This window comes from Podarcis muralis, chromosome 1 (genome assembly GCF_964188315.1).
Source record: "Podarcis muralis chromosome 1, rPodMur119.hap1.1, whole genome shotgun sequence".
Taxonomy (NCBI): domain Eukaryota; kingdom Metazoa; phylum Chordata; class Lepidosauria; order Squamata; family Lacertidae; genus Podarcis; species Podarcis muralis.
This window is the reverse complement of record NC_135655.1, coordinates 2,768,053-2,787,110: the sequence shown is the minus strand read 5'-3', so window position 1 is coordinate 2,787,110 and position 19,058 is coordinate 2,768,053. Positions and strand designations below refer to the sequence as shown.

The 19,058-nt window shown below is 50.4% G+C and overlaps 1 protein-coding gene across 2 annotated transcripts in view; it reads left to right on the top strand.

Annotated features, from left to right (window-relative positions):
* Positions 1–211: 211 nt before the first annotated feature.
* MDGA2 (MAM domain containing glycosylphosphatidylinositol anchor 2) overlaps positions 212–19,058 on the top strand; it is a 402,177-nt gene continuing 383,330 nt past the window's right edge. The window contains exon 1 of one of the 2 annotated variants that reach the window (XM_077925178.1): positions 212–839. In XM_077925178.1, coding sequence (XP_077781304.1) covers positions 767–839 — 73 coding nt within the window. In that variant the 5' untranslated portion in view covers positions 212–766. The remainder of the gene's footprint in view (positions 840–19,058) is intronic. The other variant, XM_028717480.2, reaches the window with a different exon arrangement.

Here is a 19,058-nt window from a genome sequence, read left to right as displayed (position 1 = left end):
TGAGCGAGATCCCTGCACCCGACCGCTTGCCGACGAAGCGTGCGGTGCTGCCCGCAAGCCGGCGAGCTTCCCACAGGCCAGGAGGAGGGAAGGAAGGAGGAGGTGCGCGGAGGCTGGGCAAGCGGGAGGCAGGCAGGCGCGGCGCCTCCCATTCCGCGGCGCTCGCGAGGAGGAGAAGCGAGAGGCGGCGGCACCAGCGGTCCCAGCGGCTGTGGCGGCGGTAGCGGCGGCGGCGGCGCGCGGTTGACGCGGCCAGCTCGGGGCTGCCTTGTCGGCTGGCGGCTCGGAGCACGTAGCGCCCAACGTGACCGCGGCGCGCAAGCCCCGCAGCTGCTGCCAGGCGCGCATCCTGCCTTTCCCAGCCCGGGCCCGCCGCTGCAGGAGGAGGAGGAAAGAGCCAGCCGCCCGCAGGCCCGGGAGTGCGCCGGGGGCGCTCCCGCCATGGCTGCGCCCTGTTCCGCCGCCGCCGCCGAGCCGCTGCCGCCGGCCCCGCCGCAGCAGAGTGCGCCGCGCAAGGACGCCGCGATCTAGCCGGGGCTCGGAGCCTCCGCCGCCGCCGCGCGTCGCCTCCTGCCCGGGGGGCGCCTCCTCTCCGCCTCCTCCTCCTGCCGCTGCCTCCCTCTCCATCCTCGTCCTCGCCCTCCTCCATCCTCGGGAGCCGCGAGCGGGCCGTGGCGGAGCGAGCGAGCGAGCGGGGCGCGCCTCCTCCTGCTCCCGGTCCCCTCCGCCCGGATATGTGGCTGCCGCTGCTCCCGCCGCCGCCAAGATGGATTTAGCCTACGGGGCCGTGTGGCTGCTCGCCGTGCTGCTGGAGGGCATCTCCGGGCAAGGCGTCTACGGTGAGTGCCGGCCACCGGCTCGCTACTGCTCTCTCTCTCTCTCTCTCCACCGGAGGGGGGAAAACAGCCCACCTCCCGCGTCGTGGTGACCTTGCAAGCATGGAGAGCCTTCTCTTCGCACCCCCGACCTTCCGGGGCTCAAAAAGCAGCTCTTTCGCACTCCCCCACCCCCAAATCTCAACCGAACGAGGCTCGAACTCGGGTCTTGGCTCAGGCGACCGGATTGCTGCCCCCACCTCCCCGCCGGTCCGGGAAGCGAGGGAGAGGGGAGGGGGACCTGCTCTGCGCCACCGAGGAACGGAGGAGGGGGCTGGCATCCCAGGGAGAGGGACCGTTTGAAGGGAGCTGACTTTGGGGTGGGGAGGGAGGAACGGGAGATTTGGCGGTGGGCAAAGGAAGGAAGGAGAGGAAGCCCCAGGCTCCCTCCTCTTCTTCCTCCAGCTGCAAATGCAGCCGGAGGCACATCTGGGCACCGGGCAATGCCCGGGAGGACTCGGTCCGTCTCTGACTCGCTCCGTCCACCGCTCCATCCTCCCAGCTCCGGGCTTTCTGGAGCTCCGTGTTGCCTAGGTTGGCCGGGCTCTCCTGGGCGCGTAAATGGCCCCCTCTGTTCTCTCGCTGGCCCCCGCTCCCCTTCTCCACGCAGCTGTCTAAATACCAGCTGCAAAGACCTCGGGAAAGAGAAGGAGGCTCGTTTGCCTCATCCCTCGCCACCTCCCCCCGAAAGATGCGATGCCAGCCACGGTCTGCTTGCACATGGGAGGGGGAATCTTTCCACCTCTGGGCTCGGTTTGGGAGCCTCCAGGGGGTCTTGCATTGGTGGGCTGGAGGCCCTGGTGATGGGCGCCCGGAGAGGCTGGTGGGTGCAATCCGAGGCTGCAGAGACAGGGGCAGGCGTGTGCTGAGATGTCAGCAGAGCCCAGAGAGAGTCTTGGAGGCTGAAAAAGACCTCTCTCTCTCTCCCCCCCCCCCCCCGGTTTCCTGAACTCCTCTCAGCCCTGCTTCCCGGTGAGCGGAGGTTAGGAGAGGTTTTGACAGGCTGCAAACTTTCCCGCATCTATTTCTGGGGTGGCCTTTCAGATGTCTCTCTTTTTTGCGGGGGGAAGCTTCCCTGTAGAAGGTTTTTGGTGTGTGTGTGTGCGCCCGCGTGTGCGCGCGTGTTGGAAGGATGCTAAAAATAACCCTCTATTAAATCTCCCCAACCCCCGGTGTTGTGGAGGTGGAAATTAACTCGGGTTGGCAGCCAGGGGGAGATGGAGTTTAACCCTCTGGAAGCAGCCGAGAGCGGGCGGCATCTTCAGCGTGGCACATTTACGCGCACACAGCGCTGGCCGGCTCCAATGGCCGCGGTGCCCGGTTTGGAGGAGGAGGAGGAGGAGGAGACGGCGGTGGGCGCCGCTTGTGCCATGCAAATCTCCGGCTGACGTTGGCAGAGCGAGGGGGCGGCGGGGGAGGGAAGATTCATTCACTCCCCAGGCAGGCAGGCAGGCAGGCAGGCAGCTTGCTTCTCCTTCTCTGCGGCAATTGTGTGTGTATTATGTGTGTAAAAAAAAACCCTGCTCCTCCCCAGAATCAGCCTCCTCCTGCTGCACAGGGAAGAGACAAGGCTCGGTGCTTCTGTATCGAACCCCTTTCTCCCCCTGGAAGTAACTGCTCCCCCCTTTTTTTTTTTGCTTTGGTTAGGGGTGGGGGTAGTTTTGCATTTTCCTTCTGAATTTCTCTCATTCATTCCATTTCCCTGGCAACAGCCTTCTGATGTGGGGAATGCCGAACCCAGAGAGAGGCCAAACCTTCCCCGCGTCTCTTCTCTCCAGCTAGTGATCACACACACACACACACACACACACACACACGGAAGAGATGGATTTCATGCCTCTTTGAAGAGCATCCTCTCTGGAAAGGGGGCTAGGCTGGGCAGGGCTGGCTCTGGGCCAGAGAGGCAGGCCCCTTGGCTTCCCCTGGTACATGGAAGGCCATTTGGTAACGATGAGTGGTCTCTTGGGCCCTGGGAATTTTGCCTCTTGTGTGGCTTTCCCGCCATCAAACCAGGTTCTAGCTGTTTGAGGAGGCCTGTTCCTGGGGAAGAAAAAAACCCCAAACGAATTCCTCTCCTCTCCTGTGCTTGATAGTATCCCCCATACTTTTCCACCAATTTCCTTCCTAGCCGAACACCCGAAAAAATATTGCATGCAGAGAATGTGTGTTGCTGAAGTTCTGTGCTAGTTTCATAATATTTCCTTTGGGGGGCGGGGGCAAATGCATGAGATTTTCACCCCTGAACAGAGCACTCTAATGGCACTTGGACTTGTGTTTGGTTATATTCAATTTATAATGATCCCCCAACCATCTGTTGATGTCCCTGCCTGATTGTGTGACTCCTGCAGATCTGAGTTTTGATGGCAGGTGGTGTTATTTGGCACCATGGTTGCATATATATATATATGAAAAAAATAACCTTCTTTGTGTGAGTGTGCATTACAAAAGGTTCTCCTCGGAGGACAGGATGTTCATTCAATCTAGTGTGTGTGTGTTTCTTTTCTCGCAAAGACAGCATGTTATATGTGGGCAGGAAGAAACAGGCCGCCGTCAGTCTTGGTGGCTCTGAGGTGTGGGGTTCCTGGAGTCGGGCACAGAGCAATGAGCGTGATTGGCATAACCCTTCCCCGCTGCCGTTTTGCTCAACGCCGTGTGAGCTGTGCTCTGGTGATGAGAGCGCATGGATGTGGCAGCCGACACACAGCTCTCCCCTGGCAAATGGTGTGTGATTCTACCCACACTCCCCATTCAAAGCAGGGTGGTTGGTTGAGGAATTTCATCTGCAGGTTTTGGGTGCGAGTCTAGAGACGGTTGGCAGGACTTAGTCGGCAATACCCCAACCCTTCCGTCAATTCCTGTTGAAAAGGATTCTTTTTTTATAAAAAAAGCAGATAAATAATTGTCTTGCCCTCCATGCTTTTGAGGTTCCTTTATCTCCTGTTTTTGGCTATTGCACACAGCTGGAATCTGCTTGGTTTTTTGTGTTTGGTGTGTGCAGACTGCCCTAAGGATTCTTTCTTGTGGGTTTACCTTTGCTTTGGCATTTGTGATGGTCCTGCATCAACCGGTTGGATTTTGGCACATCCTCTGTTGGCCACCTGGAATCACCTGCCCCACTGGGGGCTGGGAAATGGAGCCTTTGCGAACCCCGCAGTGCTGTGGATACCCAGGTAGGCTGTTGGGTGGCTTAGCAGGGTGCTCAGATCCAGAACATTTCTGATTCTAAGGTGCGCCTTCTGTAGAAGATGGAGCCGTCCATGTACTATTGTCCAAAATGCCTAGTTCAGCAAAAGCAACTCTAGTTGAATTATTTCAATGTTTTGTGCTCACCACCTTCTCCTTGAGCAGCAGGGGCCTCTAGGGGGCAGTCTTTCACAGGGTCAGTTTCCAAATGATGAGACTGTCCTGGAGAGAGAACAGTTTCTTTTGCTGTACCTGTTTGCTTCAGGAAAAATGCATGCCAAGCTGGAGAGGGTAGGCAAGAATGTCGGCAGAGCTGGCTTTTTAAGCAATGACAGTTGTTCCCCCAAACCTTGGAGTTTCCACAGTCAAAGCTCCTTCTTGAATTGTGTGGGGTGGGGTGGGGGGGATGACAACATTCCCAGACGCCTCCTGTTTGGTATCTCTGGATTCCTAACCTGTAAACAGCTTCCTATTAAACCTCACCAAAATAGGCAGAACTTGTTCACAGCTAGTAGCCACCAGCGATCAAAGGCCAGCAATGCTCATCTAAGCAACCATCTTCCAGCCATTGGCAGCAGTTCTCAAACTATTTTTTCTGGGCTCACACTGATTTTTTAAATTGGTATTGATATTGGTATGAATATTGATGCTTTTATTGATATTGATAGATATTGATTATTGGGTGTACTTCTTATACATTGGAGAACCAAAAGAAAGAACTCCCTTTAAAGCACAGAACACAGCTACTTTATAATATGATCATGGGACATCCCCGGAAAGTATAAAATAATGCAGCTACATAAGAACAGGAATCATTTCCAGAATATAACTCTTGTGTATGGGCCTCAATGAGAGGGGTGAGCTTGCACAATCACTTGAAGCTCTTGCTCTTATTTTGCAAAGATATCCAGTGCTTTTTTTCTATAAAAAATAATGTTTAGGGGTACTCTCATTTTCCTACTCATAATACTGCCCCTCAGTGAGGCCAAACTTAGATTCACAAAATGTTTAGGGGTATGTGTACCCCTGTGTACCCCCAGAAAAAAGCACTGAAGATATCTATCTCTGTTCTGCAAAAAACTAAAACAAAACTATACAATACTACACTGAAAGGTTTAGATGCTTCTTTGATTGTCCTTGAATCTTCCTGCCACACTTGCCTTCCTCGCCTGGCACACTAGTGCACTGCACCACACCCCTCGAGAACCACTGCTTTAAGGTGTCCCTTTTAGCTATTGGCTAAGGCTAAGCAAACACCTTGGGGAAAGGCCATCTCCTTACTCGGGAATTGTAATGTATGTATATTTATTTACAATGTCAAAAGCACATGTGTAAACTAGCTGACACACACAAAATCTCAGGTATACACCCTGTACGCATTGGGGATTGCAGAGTTTCTGCTGTGGTGTTATTCTGAGAGCTCAGTAAGGCAGCAAGATTTGCTTTTGGGTGTTTTCTCTTTTAAATCAGAACCAGTGAAGGTGGTGAAGGTCCTGTGTGAGTGCCTGGAGGCGGTTGGAGGATGGATGGCGGCTAACAGATTGAGGTTGAATCCTGACAAGATAGAAGCACTATTTTGGGGGGACAAGGGGCGGGTGGGTGTGGGGGACTCCCTGGTCCTGTAACTGTGAGCCTGAAGGACCAGGTGCGCAGCCTGGGAGTCATTTTGGGCTCACAGCTGTCCATGGAGGCACAGGTTAATTCTGCGTCCAGAGCGGCTGTCTACCAGCTCCACCTGGTACGCAGGCTGAGACCCTACCTGCCTGTGGACTGTCTTGCCAGAGTGGTGCATGCTCTAGTTATCTCTCACTTGGACTATTGCAATGCGCTCTATGTGGGGCTACCTTTGAAGGTGACCCGGAAACTACAACTAATCCAGAATGTGGCAGCTAGACTGGTGACTGGGAGCAGCCACCGAGACCACATAACACCGGTCCTGAAAAACCTACATTGGCTCCAAGTACATTTCCGAGCACAATTCAAAGTGTTGGTGCTGACCTTGAAAGCCCTAAATGGCCTCAGTCCAGTCTACCTGAAGGAGTGTCTCCACCCCCATCGTTCTGCCTGGACACTGAGATCCAGCGCCGAGGGCCTTCTGGCAGTTCCCTCACTGCAAGAAACCAAGTTACAGGGAACCAGGCAGAGGGCCTTCTTGGTGGTGGCCCCCGCCCTGTGGAAAGCCCTCCCACCAGATGTCAAAGAGAAAAACAACTACCTGACATTTAGAAGACATCTGAAGGCAGTCCTGTTTAGGGAAGCTTTTAATTTTTAATAGACTATTGTATTTTAATATTCTGTTGGAAGCTGCCCAGAGTGGCTGGGGAAACCCAGCCAGATGGGCGGGGTATAAGTAATAAATTATTATTATTATTCCCATTGCTATGACTAGGCTGGCGTCATCTGCCACTAACCAACAGCAGATGTATGTTGGAAAGTTTGCCTGTGCACAGAGAGTATATTCAGCAGGTCCTGTTTGCAGGTATCCCACAACCATCTCATTGGTCACTGTGAGAACAGGATGCTGGGTTGCAGGATCCAATGGCTTGATATATCAGGGTCTCCTTATGTTCTTATGGGCACACTCTTATGGCCTTTGGAAACAAGGGTCAACAGCTCAAACAGAGGGCATTCAGCAGCTTTGAGAGTGCCCTTCCCTTGCTTCCTCTAAAGCAGCTTTTCCAGCATGTTGCTCTCCAGTTGCCTTGAAGCGTCGCTGAGCCTGATGGAAGTTGCAGTCGAAATCATTTGGAGAGGAACTACTCGGGGACGGCTGATCTCCAAGTTTTCATTGCTTATCTGCATTGCCAGAGAGCCTTTAAATCTCAGCAAAACGTGTCTGATGGATTTATTATTATTATTATTAAAAAAATAACAGTTACCGGTAATAATCTAAAATCTTGACACAAGTATGAATATGATGATTAATATTTTGCCAGGGCTAAGAAGGCTCAATCAAGGATTTTGCTCTGCAAATAGGTAGAAGAAAGGTAATTAATTTCCGTCTCGGAGGTGCTTCAGTTCAGTGGGTTCAGAAGCTAGCGGCAATTTTTAAAATATATAATCAATCTCCTGCAGCCCTGGACAGAGTTCACAGAGACCTAGTGCAATTGTCCAGTTTTACAGGGATTCACCTAGACCTTTAAAGCATTATGTTCCCCCTCTTGTGGAACTCAAAATATCATGCAGAGAGTTCCCAGGGTGGTCTCCCATCCCACCATTGGCCAGACCAAGTCCTGCTTATCTTTGACGACTGAGTAAGAGGTAACATTATAGAAGTTTGTAAAAATTATTCATGGCATGGAAAGAGTAGAGAGAGGAAAGTTTTCCTCCCGCTCTCACAACACTACAACTTGTGGACATCAAATGAAGTTGAATATTGGAAGATTCTGGACGCATAAATGGAAGTATGTCTCTATTCAGTGCAGAGTTAGACTATGAAACTCCCCTCCACCAACTTAGATGGCCAAATTCATGGAGGAAAAAGCCATTGATGGCTACTAGCCATGATGGCTATACTCTGCCTCTATGATCAGAGGCAGCAATGCTTCTGAACACCTGTTGCTGGAAACCACAGGAAAGGAGAATTTTCTTGTGCTTGAACATCTGGTTGGCCCCTGTGAGACCAGAATGCTGGACTAGATGGCCTGATCCAGCAGGATCTTCTTATGTTCCACTCATGTACAGGCTGTTCCAGGAATCTTTTCTTTGTTTAAATTTAGCTACAGGAGAAAGAATGGCAGAACTCTCCCTGAACCAGCCTTCTGCACTCTGCAGCATCTGCAAGACAAGGTGGTTGGGAGAGAGATGCGTAGGCTTGGCTACTTCAGGACCTTGGAGAGCCCTTGTGGTGTGGCCTCTCCCAACAGCCTCTGAAGGCTTCTTTGCCATTCTGCAGAACTGGTAAGGGCAGACAGACTTGGTTGGGGAGCTGATTGAGACTCCTCGTCCAAAGAGGTGCCACTTCCGGGGTCAGAGCTGCACTCCTCCTTGGGGTGTTTCCCCTCTAGAGAGACTGTAGGACCCACCACATTTCTACAATTGTAAGTTGTTTCAAACTATTCTTGACATTGTGTTTTAATTGTTGTAACCTGCCATGGGACCTTAGGGTGCAAAGTCTAAGAGCTGAACCTGACAGTTGTCCCTATTGAAATTCATTTTGTTGGCTTGAGGCCTGTTCTCCAATCTGATAAGGTCCTTTCTGACCTTGGTCCAGTATATCTAAAGGAGCGTCTCCACCCTCATCGTTCTACCCGGACACTGAGGTCCAGCTCCGAGGGCCTTCTGGCAGTTCCCTCATTGCGAGAAGTGACGTTACAGGGAACCAGGCAGAGGGCCTTCTCGGTAGTGGCACCCGCCCTGTGGAATGCCCTCCCACCAGATGTCAAAGAGAAGAACAACTACCAGACTTTTAGAAGACATCTGCAGGCAGCCCTGTTTAGGGCAGCTTTTAATGTTTAACAGACCACTGTATTTTAATACTTTGTTGGAAGCCGCCCAGAATGGCTGGGGAAACCCAGCCAGATGGGCGGGGTATAAATAATAAATTATTATTATTATTATTTTGAATTCTGATTCTGTCTTCTGCAGCATTATCTACCCCTTTCAGTTTGGTGTCATCTGCAAATTGGATGAACACCCCTTCAATTCCTTCATACAAGTCATTCATAAAGTCGTTGAACAACAACAGGCCCAGGACAGAACCTTGCGGCACCCCACTTGGCACTTTTTTCCAGGATGACAGGAACCATTAATGAGTCGTCTTTGGCTTCAGTCTGCCAACCAGCTACTAATCCACCTAACAGTTACCTCGTTCAACCCATATTTTACCACCTTCCTTGCAAGAATATCATGAGGGACTTTGTCAAAAGCCTTACTGAAATCAAGATACACTATGTCCACAGCATTCCCCTGATCCACCAAGTTCCATCAAACTTAATTCCATCAAACAAAGAAATGAGGTCTGTTTGACATGACTTATTTTTGAGAAACCTGTGTTGGGTCTTAGTAATCACAGATGATATATGCTGTTGGAAGATCCAAGATAATTTTTTTCTACCTGTCTCTCAAGAGTCTGCTTTCATAAAATGATTGACAATAGATTCAGGATGGAATCTTACTTCATTACTTACTGCATGAGTCAATGTCTTGCTTCCTGTTAGTCATGATGGCTACATTTATTTGCTATAGACCTAGACTGTCATTTATCCATCATGGTCACAGGGTGGTGTGCAATGTGCCTTTTGAGACAGCAATGAACAATGGAGCCTCCAGTCTCAGGGGTGGCCTACCATGGAATACTAGTTGCTGGAGACTGGGGTTGTCTTGTGACTCTGTTTGTGGCTGCGTTGGCTGGCTGCTACGTGAAACAGGGTTGTGACCCCGATTGACCCACTCTGGTCTGACCTGGAGGGCATGCCTGACGCTTAGGACATAAGAAGAGTTTGGATTTGATATCCCGCTTTATCACTACCCGAAGGAGTCTCAAAGCGGCTAACATTCTCCCTTCCCTTCCTCCCCCACAACAAACACTCTGTGAGGTGAGTGGGGCTGAGAGACTTCAGAGAAGTGTGACTAGCCCAAGGTCACCCAGCAGCTGCATGTGGAGGAGCAGGGAAGCGAACCCGGTTCACCAGATTACGAGTCTACCGCTCTTAACCACTACACCACACTGGCTCACAAGCAGGGTCAGCCCCTTGCAAGCGCTGTAGGAGTAGCAGAGGTCTGCATCCAATCAGCTTCTCCTACTGCCTTGCAGTGTTGCTATGGATGGTGGGGCAGCTGTGCTGTTTACAACCAACTGCTCAGCACCCTCTGTTTCATTTCAGCATCTCTTTGCTCGTTGAAGTCAATTGGGCAGACAACGTTGTCTTGGAGTTGTGCAAGGTTGCTAGGGTAGTTCTTGTCGGTTTTCCACAGACATCTGGTTGTCCGCTGTGAGAACAGGTTGCTGGACCAGATGGGTCACTGGCCTGATCCAGCACCCTCGTATTATTGTCTTATGCTCTTATGAAATATGTGAAACCACAGTCAGTTTGTAGTAGATTCTGCCGGCCGCCGTCAGTAGCCAGATCAATAATGGTTCCTTCCCTGCTTTATGTTGATCTAAGATTTCTCACTCTCCTTGTTCCCCCTTCTGTGGGCTCAGAGTCGGTTTCAACACAATCCCAATCTCATTTCCTTGATCTGCTGGAAACGGGCACATCTCTGTGTGATACCATGTATTTCTGGTGATTGTGGGAAGCTGAAAGCATTTTTCAAAGCTCCTGGAAAGGTCGAACAAAAGGTCCTGTTAGCCTCTTTGTTTAGCATACTGACTTTATTTTCTTGGGGGGAGAGAACCCAACCTTAGAATTACCTCTTTGTCAATCCCGACAGGAGTGGTTTTTAACTCTCCATATGCAAATTAAATGGAGAACAAACACGAGTCTAATGTTGCTTAATAATAAGAGAAGCTCAGCTATTTCTTTCCCATGCTTTTATTCAAGAGGGGTGTCATGGAGCAATCATTTAAGTAAAACGAAAGGGAAGAGCACAGCATGGCAGCAAGGAGCCATTGTTGCAGAGGAGGATAAAAAATGTGAGATCATTAACATAAGAAATATCAAGGAGATTGAGCTTTTAAAAGGACAATTCTCCCTTTTTTCTCGGAGGAGAAGGAAGAATAGCAAAAGTTCACTCTTCAAGTCAAGTTCCGGAAAGCTGGTAAGAGTTTCCTGAGATTCTCAGAAGACCCAGGAGTAAAATTCCAGCTCTGCTGGAGTCTACTGAATTATAGAAGTCTAGTGTCCAGATCAAGGGAAGCCATAATATTGCTCAGTTCTGTATTGATCCAATCCCCCCTGGAGTCCTATGTCCAGTTCTGCACACCAAAATTTAAGGTTACAGACAAGCTGGAAGGTGTGCAGAGGAGGGTGACCAATATGATCAAGGGTCTGGAAACCAAGCCTTATGAGGAACAGTCGAAGCATTTGGGTATATTTAGGCTGGGTAGGTGAGGCTGAGAAGCAGAGATTGGGCCCAAAGGTCACCCAGTGAGCTTCATAGATGAGTGGAGAATTTGAACCCTGGCATCCCAGGTCTTCGTCCAACACTCTCTAACCACTGCACGACATTGCCTCTTCCCATAATATTGTTATAGGGGAAATTCTTGTTTGGCTTTGGCTGCCCAACTCCCCAAGGGACTCTGAGTCCCCTAAGTCCATGATTGGTCAGGGAAGAAAGGATGGAGGCAGGATCCAGTGAGAAGCAAGGCAGATCTTTATTTTTCTGTTGCCACAGAGTCCCCCACCCCTCCTTGTAAACAGGTGGCAGACCCAGAACAAAGAGAGACACCTCTTTTTGAAGGTTAGCATTTTTGGCATGGAGAAGACAGGCCTCCCCTTTGCAAAGCAGAAATACATCAGACATAAGGTGGGGTCACAGTGGCTCAGGCAGGTCAAGGTGTGATATTCCTGAGGATTAACAGAGTTTACACAAAGCATCAACACTGGAAAGAGGAAGAGGAGGATCATTGATGTGACAATCAGAAAGCCCAGCCGGACCTGGTGATCCCTCTATGCAGAGCATCTGGGCCATGGGTTGGCAAACTAAGGTCCACGGGCTGGATCAGGCCCAATTGCCTTCTAAATCTGGCCTGAGGATGGTCTGGGAATCGCCACATTGAATCTGGTGCCACGGAAGCGAGTCCCCACACTGCACTGCACTGGTTTAGCGCAGTGCATGAGCGGGTGGCTCGGTTCGGCTCGTGGGCTGGTCCAACGACCTCCGTGGGCTGCTTCTGGCACATGGGCCTTAGATTGCTGGCCCCTGGTCTATGTGGTCTCAGGCAAGAGGAATTATGAAGGGCTCCAACACTGCAAAGGGGCCCACATGAACAACAAGTTTCAAAAGCAAGAGTTATGCATTTATTCTATATTTGAGATTTCAGAATTTTCATAACAATATATACTTCTCCCAGACGACAGGTTCAGGAAAACATCCCCTGGTTCCTTTCAATGGATTGTTTCCTTCCAAACCACATCATAAAATCTGGGAGTTGAGCAATCTGGCTGGGCGCTGTCTCCCAAACTGTTGTCGTTCTCTATATTTACATACTGCTGTGTTTGATATCATAGTAATGTTGGAACGTTTGTTGTTTATTAATGTGGTTGTGATTATTCTGGTCCGCTTTTAGCTCAGCATTTGTTGCTGGAAAAGCAGAATACAAATATTAAATCAAATCACGGAAGTTCAGGAGCAGCATAATAAATTGGTCCTCTGCGAAAAGCAGGCAGAAGAAAATTCCTCCACCGCTCTTGTCCCATGTGCCACAGAGGCTGAGCTCTGTATTTATAGCTCGTGTAATTCCAGAAAACTAGAGTGCTGATGGTACACTAAAGCCTACATAAAATAGCCAATAAAATCAAGGAAGCAAACGGATCCTCACCGCTTTGCTTATACTTCTCCATCCTCACCACAATGTCTGAAAAAGGTTTTGTCTTTGGGGTAAACGAATTAACAATCAATCGATCAATAAGGAAAAGGGGATCTTGCCTTACCCCACCCATGGCTTTGCAGAGAAGGCACTCTCTGGTTTCTTTTTAAAATAAAAATGTTGCTAAAGGTAAAGGGTAAAGGGACCCCTGACCATTAGGTCCAGTCGTGACCGACTCTGGGGTTGCGGCACTCATCTCGCTTTATTGGCCGAGGGAGCCGGCGTACAGCTTCCGGGTCATATGGCCAGCATGATGAAGCCACTTCTGGCAAACCAGAGCAGCGCATGGAAACGCCATTTACCTTCCCGCCGGAGCAGGACCTATTTATCTACTTGCACTTTGAAGTGCTTTCGAACTTCTAGGTTGGCAGGAGCAGGGACTGAGCAACGGGGGCTCACCTCATCATGGAGATTCGAACCGCCAACCTTCTGATCGGCAAGTCCTAGGCTCTGTGGTTTAACCCACAGTGCCACCCGCGTCCCTTAAAAATGTTGCTAGGGGACATTAACTTTTTTTTAGGCCTTTGGACACATTTGGATTTTTGTGTGAGTGCCAGGCATGTCACCCATTTCGGTCAGCCATGAGAGAAGGAAAGCAAGAATGAAAAACCACACACACACTTCTCTCTTTTTAAAAGGGTTGCATTCAATCTCACCTTTTCTCCAAAGGGCTCAAGGCTGATGTACACATGTCTCTGCTGCTTTATATTTTATCCCCACAACAATTCTGTGAGGTCGGTTATGTTGAGAGACAGTGACTGTCTTAAAGAGAGACAGTAGTGGGCTTCATAGCTGAGTAGGTTTTGCACCCTGGTCTTCCTGGTCCCAGGTAACAGCTATATATCCCTACCAGGTCCTTTCTGAGATTTTCTGTGAAAGTTTATTAGAAGTCAAAAGCTGAGCCTGTTGTTTGGTGTTATAAGAAAAAAACTGCTCCTTCTCTCTTATGGGGTACCCAAGAGCCCATATAGAGTCCTTATGTAGGTTCTCTGTCGGTAGGAGAAAATAACCGAGGCCAACCAGAGACTATTGAGAAGCAAAGCAGCTAGTAAGCCTGATCTTTATTAAAGCTGTTGCAACAGGGTCCTCACTCACCACACAAAGGAGGGAGGAGGAACCCAGAACAATGTTGTGCAAGCACTTATATAGACTTTTGAAATCGCCACCCTGTAGATCAAGACCACCCCACAAAACATCATACATACATCACAGAAGTAGGTGGTCCCCAGCAGAAATTTGAGTGTGTTGCTTCTCTCCTGTCTGCCAGGATACCTGATCATGCCTTATCTGATTCCCTTTTCTGGGTAGCCTGGCCATTCCTTGGAGATGGTAAATACTTACCGTATTTTTTGCCCTATAGGACGCACTTTTCCCCCTCCAAAAATGAAGGGGAAATGTGTGTGCGTCCTATGGGGCGAATGCAGGCTTTCGCTCTCCAGGCTTCAGGAAGCTCTGCGCAACCCTCGGGAGACCGGCTCTGAGGGTTGCGCAGAGCTGCCTGTAGTCCCGGGATCAGCGCAGCTCTGTGCGGCCACCGGGAGCCGGGCGTGAAGTCCCGCCCCACTCCGGATGGCCGCGCAGAGCTGCCTGCAGTCCCCGGCTCAGCGCAGCTCGGCGTGGCCACCGGGAGCCGGGCGCAAAGCCCCGCTCCCGATGGCCGCGCAGAGCTGCCTGCAGTCCCGGGATCAGCGCAGCTCTGCGCGGCCACCGGGAGCCGGGCGTGAAGTCCCGCCCCGCTCCGGATGGCCGCGCAGAGCTGCCTGCAGTCCCGGGATCAGCGCAGCTCTGCGCGGCCACTGGGAGCCAGGCCCACTCCGGATGGCCGGGCAGAGCTGCCTGCAGTCCCCGTCTCAGCGCAGCTCTGCGCGGCCACCAGGAGCCGGGCGCAAAGTCCCGCCCGCTCCCGGTGGCCGTGCAGAGCTGCCTGCAGTCCCGGGATCAGCGCACTTCTCCCCATCGCCAGCCCCACAAGCTCGGGGGACAGCGGGGAGGCAGAGTGTGCCTTCCCGCTGTTCCCCAACCTGGTTCTTCCAGCCCCGCACCTGGGGGGGAAGTAAAAAATTTTTTCTTTATTTCCCCCCCAAAAAACTAGGTGCGTCCTATGGGGCGGAGCGTCCTATGGGGCGCAAAATACGGTAGTTCCTGAATCTCTTACGCACATTGATAGCCTGCTCAGCCTAACAGATACTAGCCAGACTGTATTTACAGGGAGGTGTAAGCAGCCCCTACAGTCCAAAGACAATTGGAAAGCTTTTCCCATTTCCTTCCTCCTTGCAGAGAAATATTTGAGGTCAATTTGGAAGAGTCAAAATGGCTTCAGGATTGTTCTCCTGTACTATTTCAGACACGTAGTTTATATACTTACGTATGTGTTTGCCTTGTAAATTTATGAACATACGCTTTATATATATGAGACCTTAGAATTCCTATAACATTGGAAATCCCAGTGTATTGGCCAACCACTGACAAGCGGAAAGAAACTTTGCATGACCCAAGCTCCTGTGTCCCAACAGAGCCGACTGCAAGAGCTGAACTGCTCTGCAAATCAGTTCAAATACAGCTCAGTGCATTTGGTCAGAAGTAGAAAGACTTTGGTACCCAGTCTTGCCATTTCTGAGGGAGGTGGTAGAGAGACGAGTCACAGTGTAAACTCCTGGAGATAAGTTGAGAAACCTCTGGTCATCCATATATTATTGGACTTGGTCTTAGGCTGAGCTGGACTCTAGATGTTTCTGGCTTAATGCTTTCTGCACCAGACTGAAGGGCACATTTTGAGAAAATACCGTGGGAGCCAACCGCAAAATGGCCGCTGTGTTGTGTGTGGCACAAAATGGCCGCCACACCGCTCTCCTGTTCTTCACAGAAGGGAGAGCGGGTGTCCAATCCTGGCACCCAATGAAATTCAGGCATGCACCTAAGCCAGTGCAAAGAGAAAGAACAAACAGCAGCTGGAATGTTGAATAAGATTTTTAGTGGGGTATTTAATGGGCATCAGTACTGGTGGGCACACTGCATACCCTGCAAGTGCCGTGTGAAAACCGGGACATCCTGTGTGTGTTTTTTGCGAGAGAATGCCAGCCCTTTTAGGACAGCGCTCTCTGGTGAGATTTTGAAGTGCGGTGCAAATTCACACGAGGGTACAGTGTCCAAAATGGGCACCGTTCTCTTGCGGGGGGAAACAGGGAGATGGCAACTGGCAAGATTGTGCCCCAGATTTTGCCATCGAGGCATTGGAGGGCATGGCACTTTTATAGTCACCATGTTGGGGACCTTTGGTCTACCCAGACTAATAGTGGCTCTCCAAGGACTCTGGTGGACGCCTTTGCCATCCAACTTGGAGATCCTGGGAATAAAAAACTCGGACCTTTGGCATGCAAACTATGAGCTCTTATACACAGAGGCATTCCTTGTGCCCTTGGCAAAAAGCTGTATTGGCATCCCCAGCAATGAGCTACATCAGCCCTTGCCCACCCCCTGGGGAAAAAATCAGTTTACCGCACACTTTTATGCTGTGGTGCAAGAAGGACGGGGAGTTTCTGCCCCTTTTGATCTTGCAGCGACAAATGCCACACAATCCATAGAGTGATAGGTGATTTTTGTGCCCCTGACAGGGACTGGTTTCATCTCTGCTAACAGGAAGGCCCCAGCCCTTCTCATAGAATAGAATCATAGAGTTGGAATAGACCACAAGGGCCATCGAGTCCAACCTCCTCCCAAGCAGGAATCACCATCAGAGCACTCCTGACATATGGTTGTCAAGCCTCTGCTTAAAGACCTCCAAAGAAGGAGACTCCACCACACTCCTTGGCAGCAAATTCCACTGTCAAACAGCTCTTACTGTCAGGAAGTTCTTCCTAATGTTTAGGTGGAATCTTCTTTCTTGTAGTTTGGATCCATTGCTCCGTGTCCGCTTCTCTGGAGCAGCAGAAAACAGCCTTTCTCCCTCCTCTATGTGACATCCTTTTATATATTTGAACATGGCTATCATATCACCCCTGAGCCTCCTCTTCTCCAGGCTAAACATGCCCAGCTCCCTTAGCCGTTCCTCATAAGGCATCGTTTCCAGGCCTTTGACCATTTTGGTTGCCCTCCTCTGGACACGTTCCAGTTTGTCAGTGTCCTTCTTGAACTGTGGTGCCCAGAACTGGACACAGTACTCCAGGTGAGGTCTGACCAGAGCAGAATACAGTGGCACTATTACTTCCCTTTAGCCCCAGACAGCATGGCCCGTCATGTCTCCCACTGAGGCATTGGAAGGCATGGCACCACAGTCTGTCTCCCTTTAGCCCCAGACAGCATGGCCAGTCATTGGGGATAATGGGTGTTGTAGTTCCCCTCTATTGCCACAGCTAGTGGGAGAAATTCTGTGCCAATGAAAATGTGTCTGTTCAATTTACTTTAAAAAATAATAATAATGGTTGGTGCTTCTTCATCTAGGAAGGGTCTGTTTCTTGAGCAGGCTGTAGTCAAAGTTGGCTTTCGCTGGCCAAGTTGCTCCTTTCGTTTCTCACGTTTTGCCGCCAAGCGGGCCAGGAGGGGGGGATGAATGGGGGCTGGCTCGGTGGTTCTTGATGGATGGATGTCATCGGAGCTGGCTCAGGTTTGCCTAACGCTTCGTGTTTGGTCTGATGCTTTAAGGAGAGTGAAAGGGAGGGTGGGATTTGCTGTGGGTAGGAAGGAGAACATCAAAAAAGGAGGTCTGGCGAAACCTCTCCCTCCCAAAACACAGCTTTTGAAATGTACCTTCCTCGTTAGAAAGCCTAATAAAAACAGGGGGCGTAGTTAATTATTCCTTGTTATTTCCCCCCAAGCTAACGATGATTGTCCTCGTGAGCTTGTCTTTCTTTTTTTTGGGGGGGGGGGTGCTGCTGCTGGTGGTGGTCCGTGGCTGTTTGGGAGCGCTGTTTTGAATGCGGTTATTGTATCATATGGGTTTAACCCTGTACAATTCTGGATATTGTGCGACAGGAACCGAAGCGGTTTCAGCAGAGAACAGGGACCTCATTATGCTGGGGCTGCAGTGCCATGCATTTATGAATAGCATGCTGCACTCTCTCCCAGTGCAGCCAAGGGACTCTGGCAAAAATTTAGAGAAACAACCAATCTTTCATCGGGTTTTAACTCTTACGCTGGCCTGCTTTGGGTGGGTGCGGGGGCAGAGAGATTTGTGTCGCTGATCCAAAGATCTTCTGCAGAGATGCACAGCTGACTACAGAAGGCTGATTGATCTGGTTTCTAGTGGATCATAGAATCACAGGATTGTAGAATTGGAAGGGACCCTCAAAGGCCATCCATTCCAGCCCTCTACATTGCAGGATCACCACTGAAGAATCCCGGACAGATTGCCCTGATTAAAAACCTCCAGCGATGATGATGATGATGACCTTCTGAGGATGTCCTTTCCAACTCTTGCCATTAGAAAGTTCTTCCTAATGTTGAGCCAGAATCTCCTTTCTTGTAACTTGGATCCATTGGTTCAGGTCCTCCTCTCTGCAGCAGCAGCAGCAGAAAACAAGCTTGTTCCCTCTTCCATGTGACAGCCCTTCAGATATTTGAAGATGGCTCTCATGCCATTTCTCGGTGTCCTTTCCCGCAGGCTAAACATACCCAGCTCCCCTAATTTGCTATCAAACTTGGTAGCTGTCAGATGGTGGTGGTGGTTGCTCGTGAGTAACCAGGCAGGACTCCAACCTGTCTTTTACACGTTTCATTGTGCAAACTATTTACAGTGCAGATCTACCAAGTCCATGTCCGTCTCAGTCACTTGCAGAATCCAGGAGTGGCCCCTTCTGGCTTCTCTCCCAACGTAAGAACTTCGGCACCCCAAGTCTCCTCCCCCCCTCCTTTTCGCCCCTCTGCGCAAGGAGAGCGACAGAAGTGGCGTGCGTCCCTCCTGGCCAGCCTGGCCAGGTGAGGTGCTGGGGCTCCCAGCAGCATCCTCAAGCCCTTTCCTCGCTCGGCTGGCCCCTTCCCTCTCTTCTCCACTGGAGGTGTGGCTTTTCCCACCCATAGCTGCCAAGCGTCCCTTATTTGGCGGGACAGTCCCTTATCCCAGTGCCATGTCCCGCTGCTGTCCCTTATTGATGATGTCCCTTAAATAAGCTACTGAAGGTAATGGGGCCCTTTCTATGTCCAGCAGTCCTTTGCTGTTTTTGTGTGTGTTGAATATATGCTATATGGTAATTTATGGACCTAATAGGTATCTAAAGCCATTTGCACGCAACAAAATATGTATTTTATCAAAGTAATTGTTGATCCCATATTTTGGCTGTTGATCCCTTATTTTCGAGGCTGCTGATCCCTTATTTTCAAATCTGTAAGTTGACAGCAATGTTTCCACTGCTGGAAGAGGAACTGCTCCTCAGGAGTTTCGGAGGTGCTCTGTATCCCAACGCCCCCCCCCCGCCTCCTTCCCCTCTTCCGATGGCAGTTCCCTGACAATAGCTTTCTTAAAAAAGCAAGACTTTCCATTGATTGATTGTTTCTACCCCACGTTTCCTCCCAGAAGCTCAAGATGGGGTACGTGG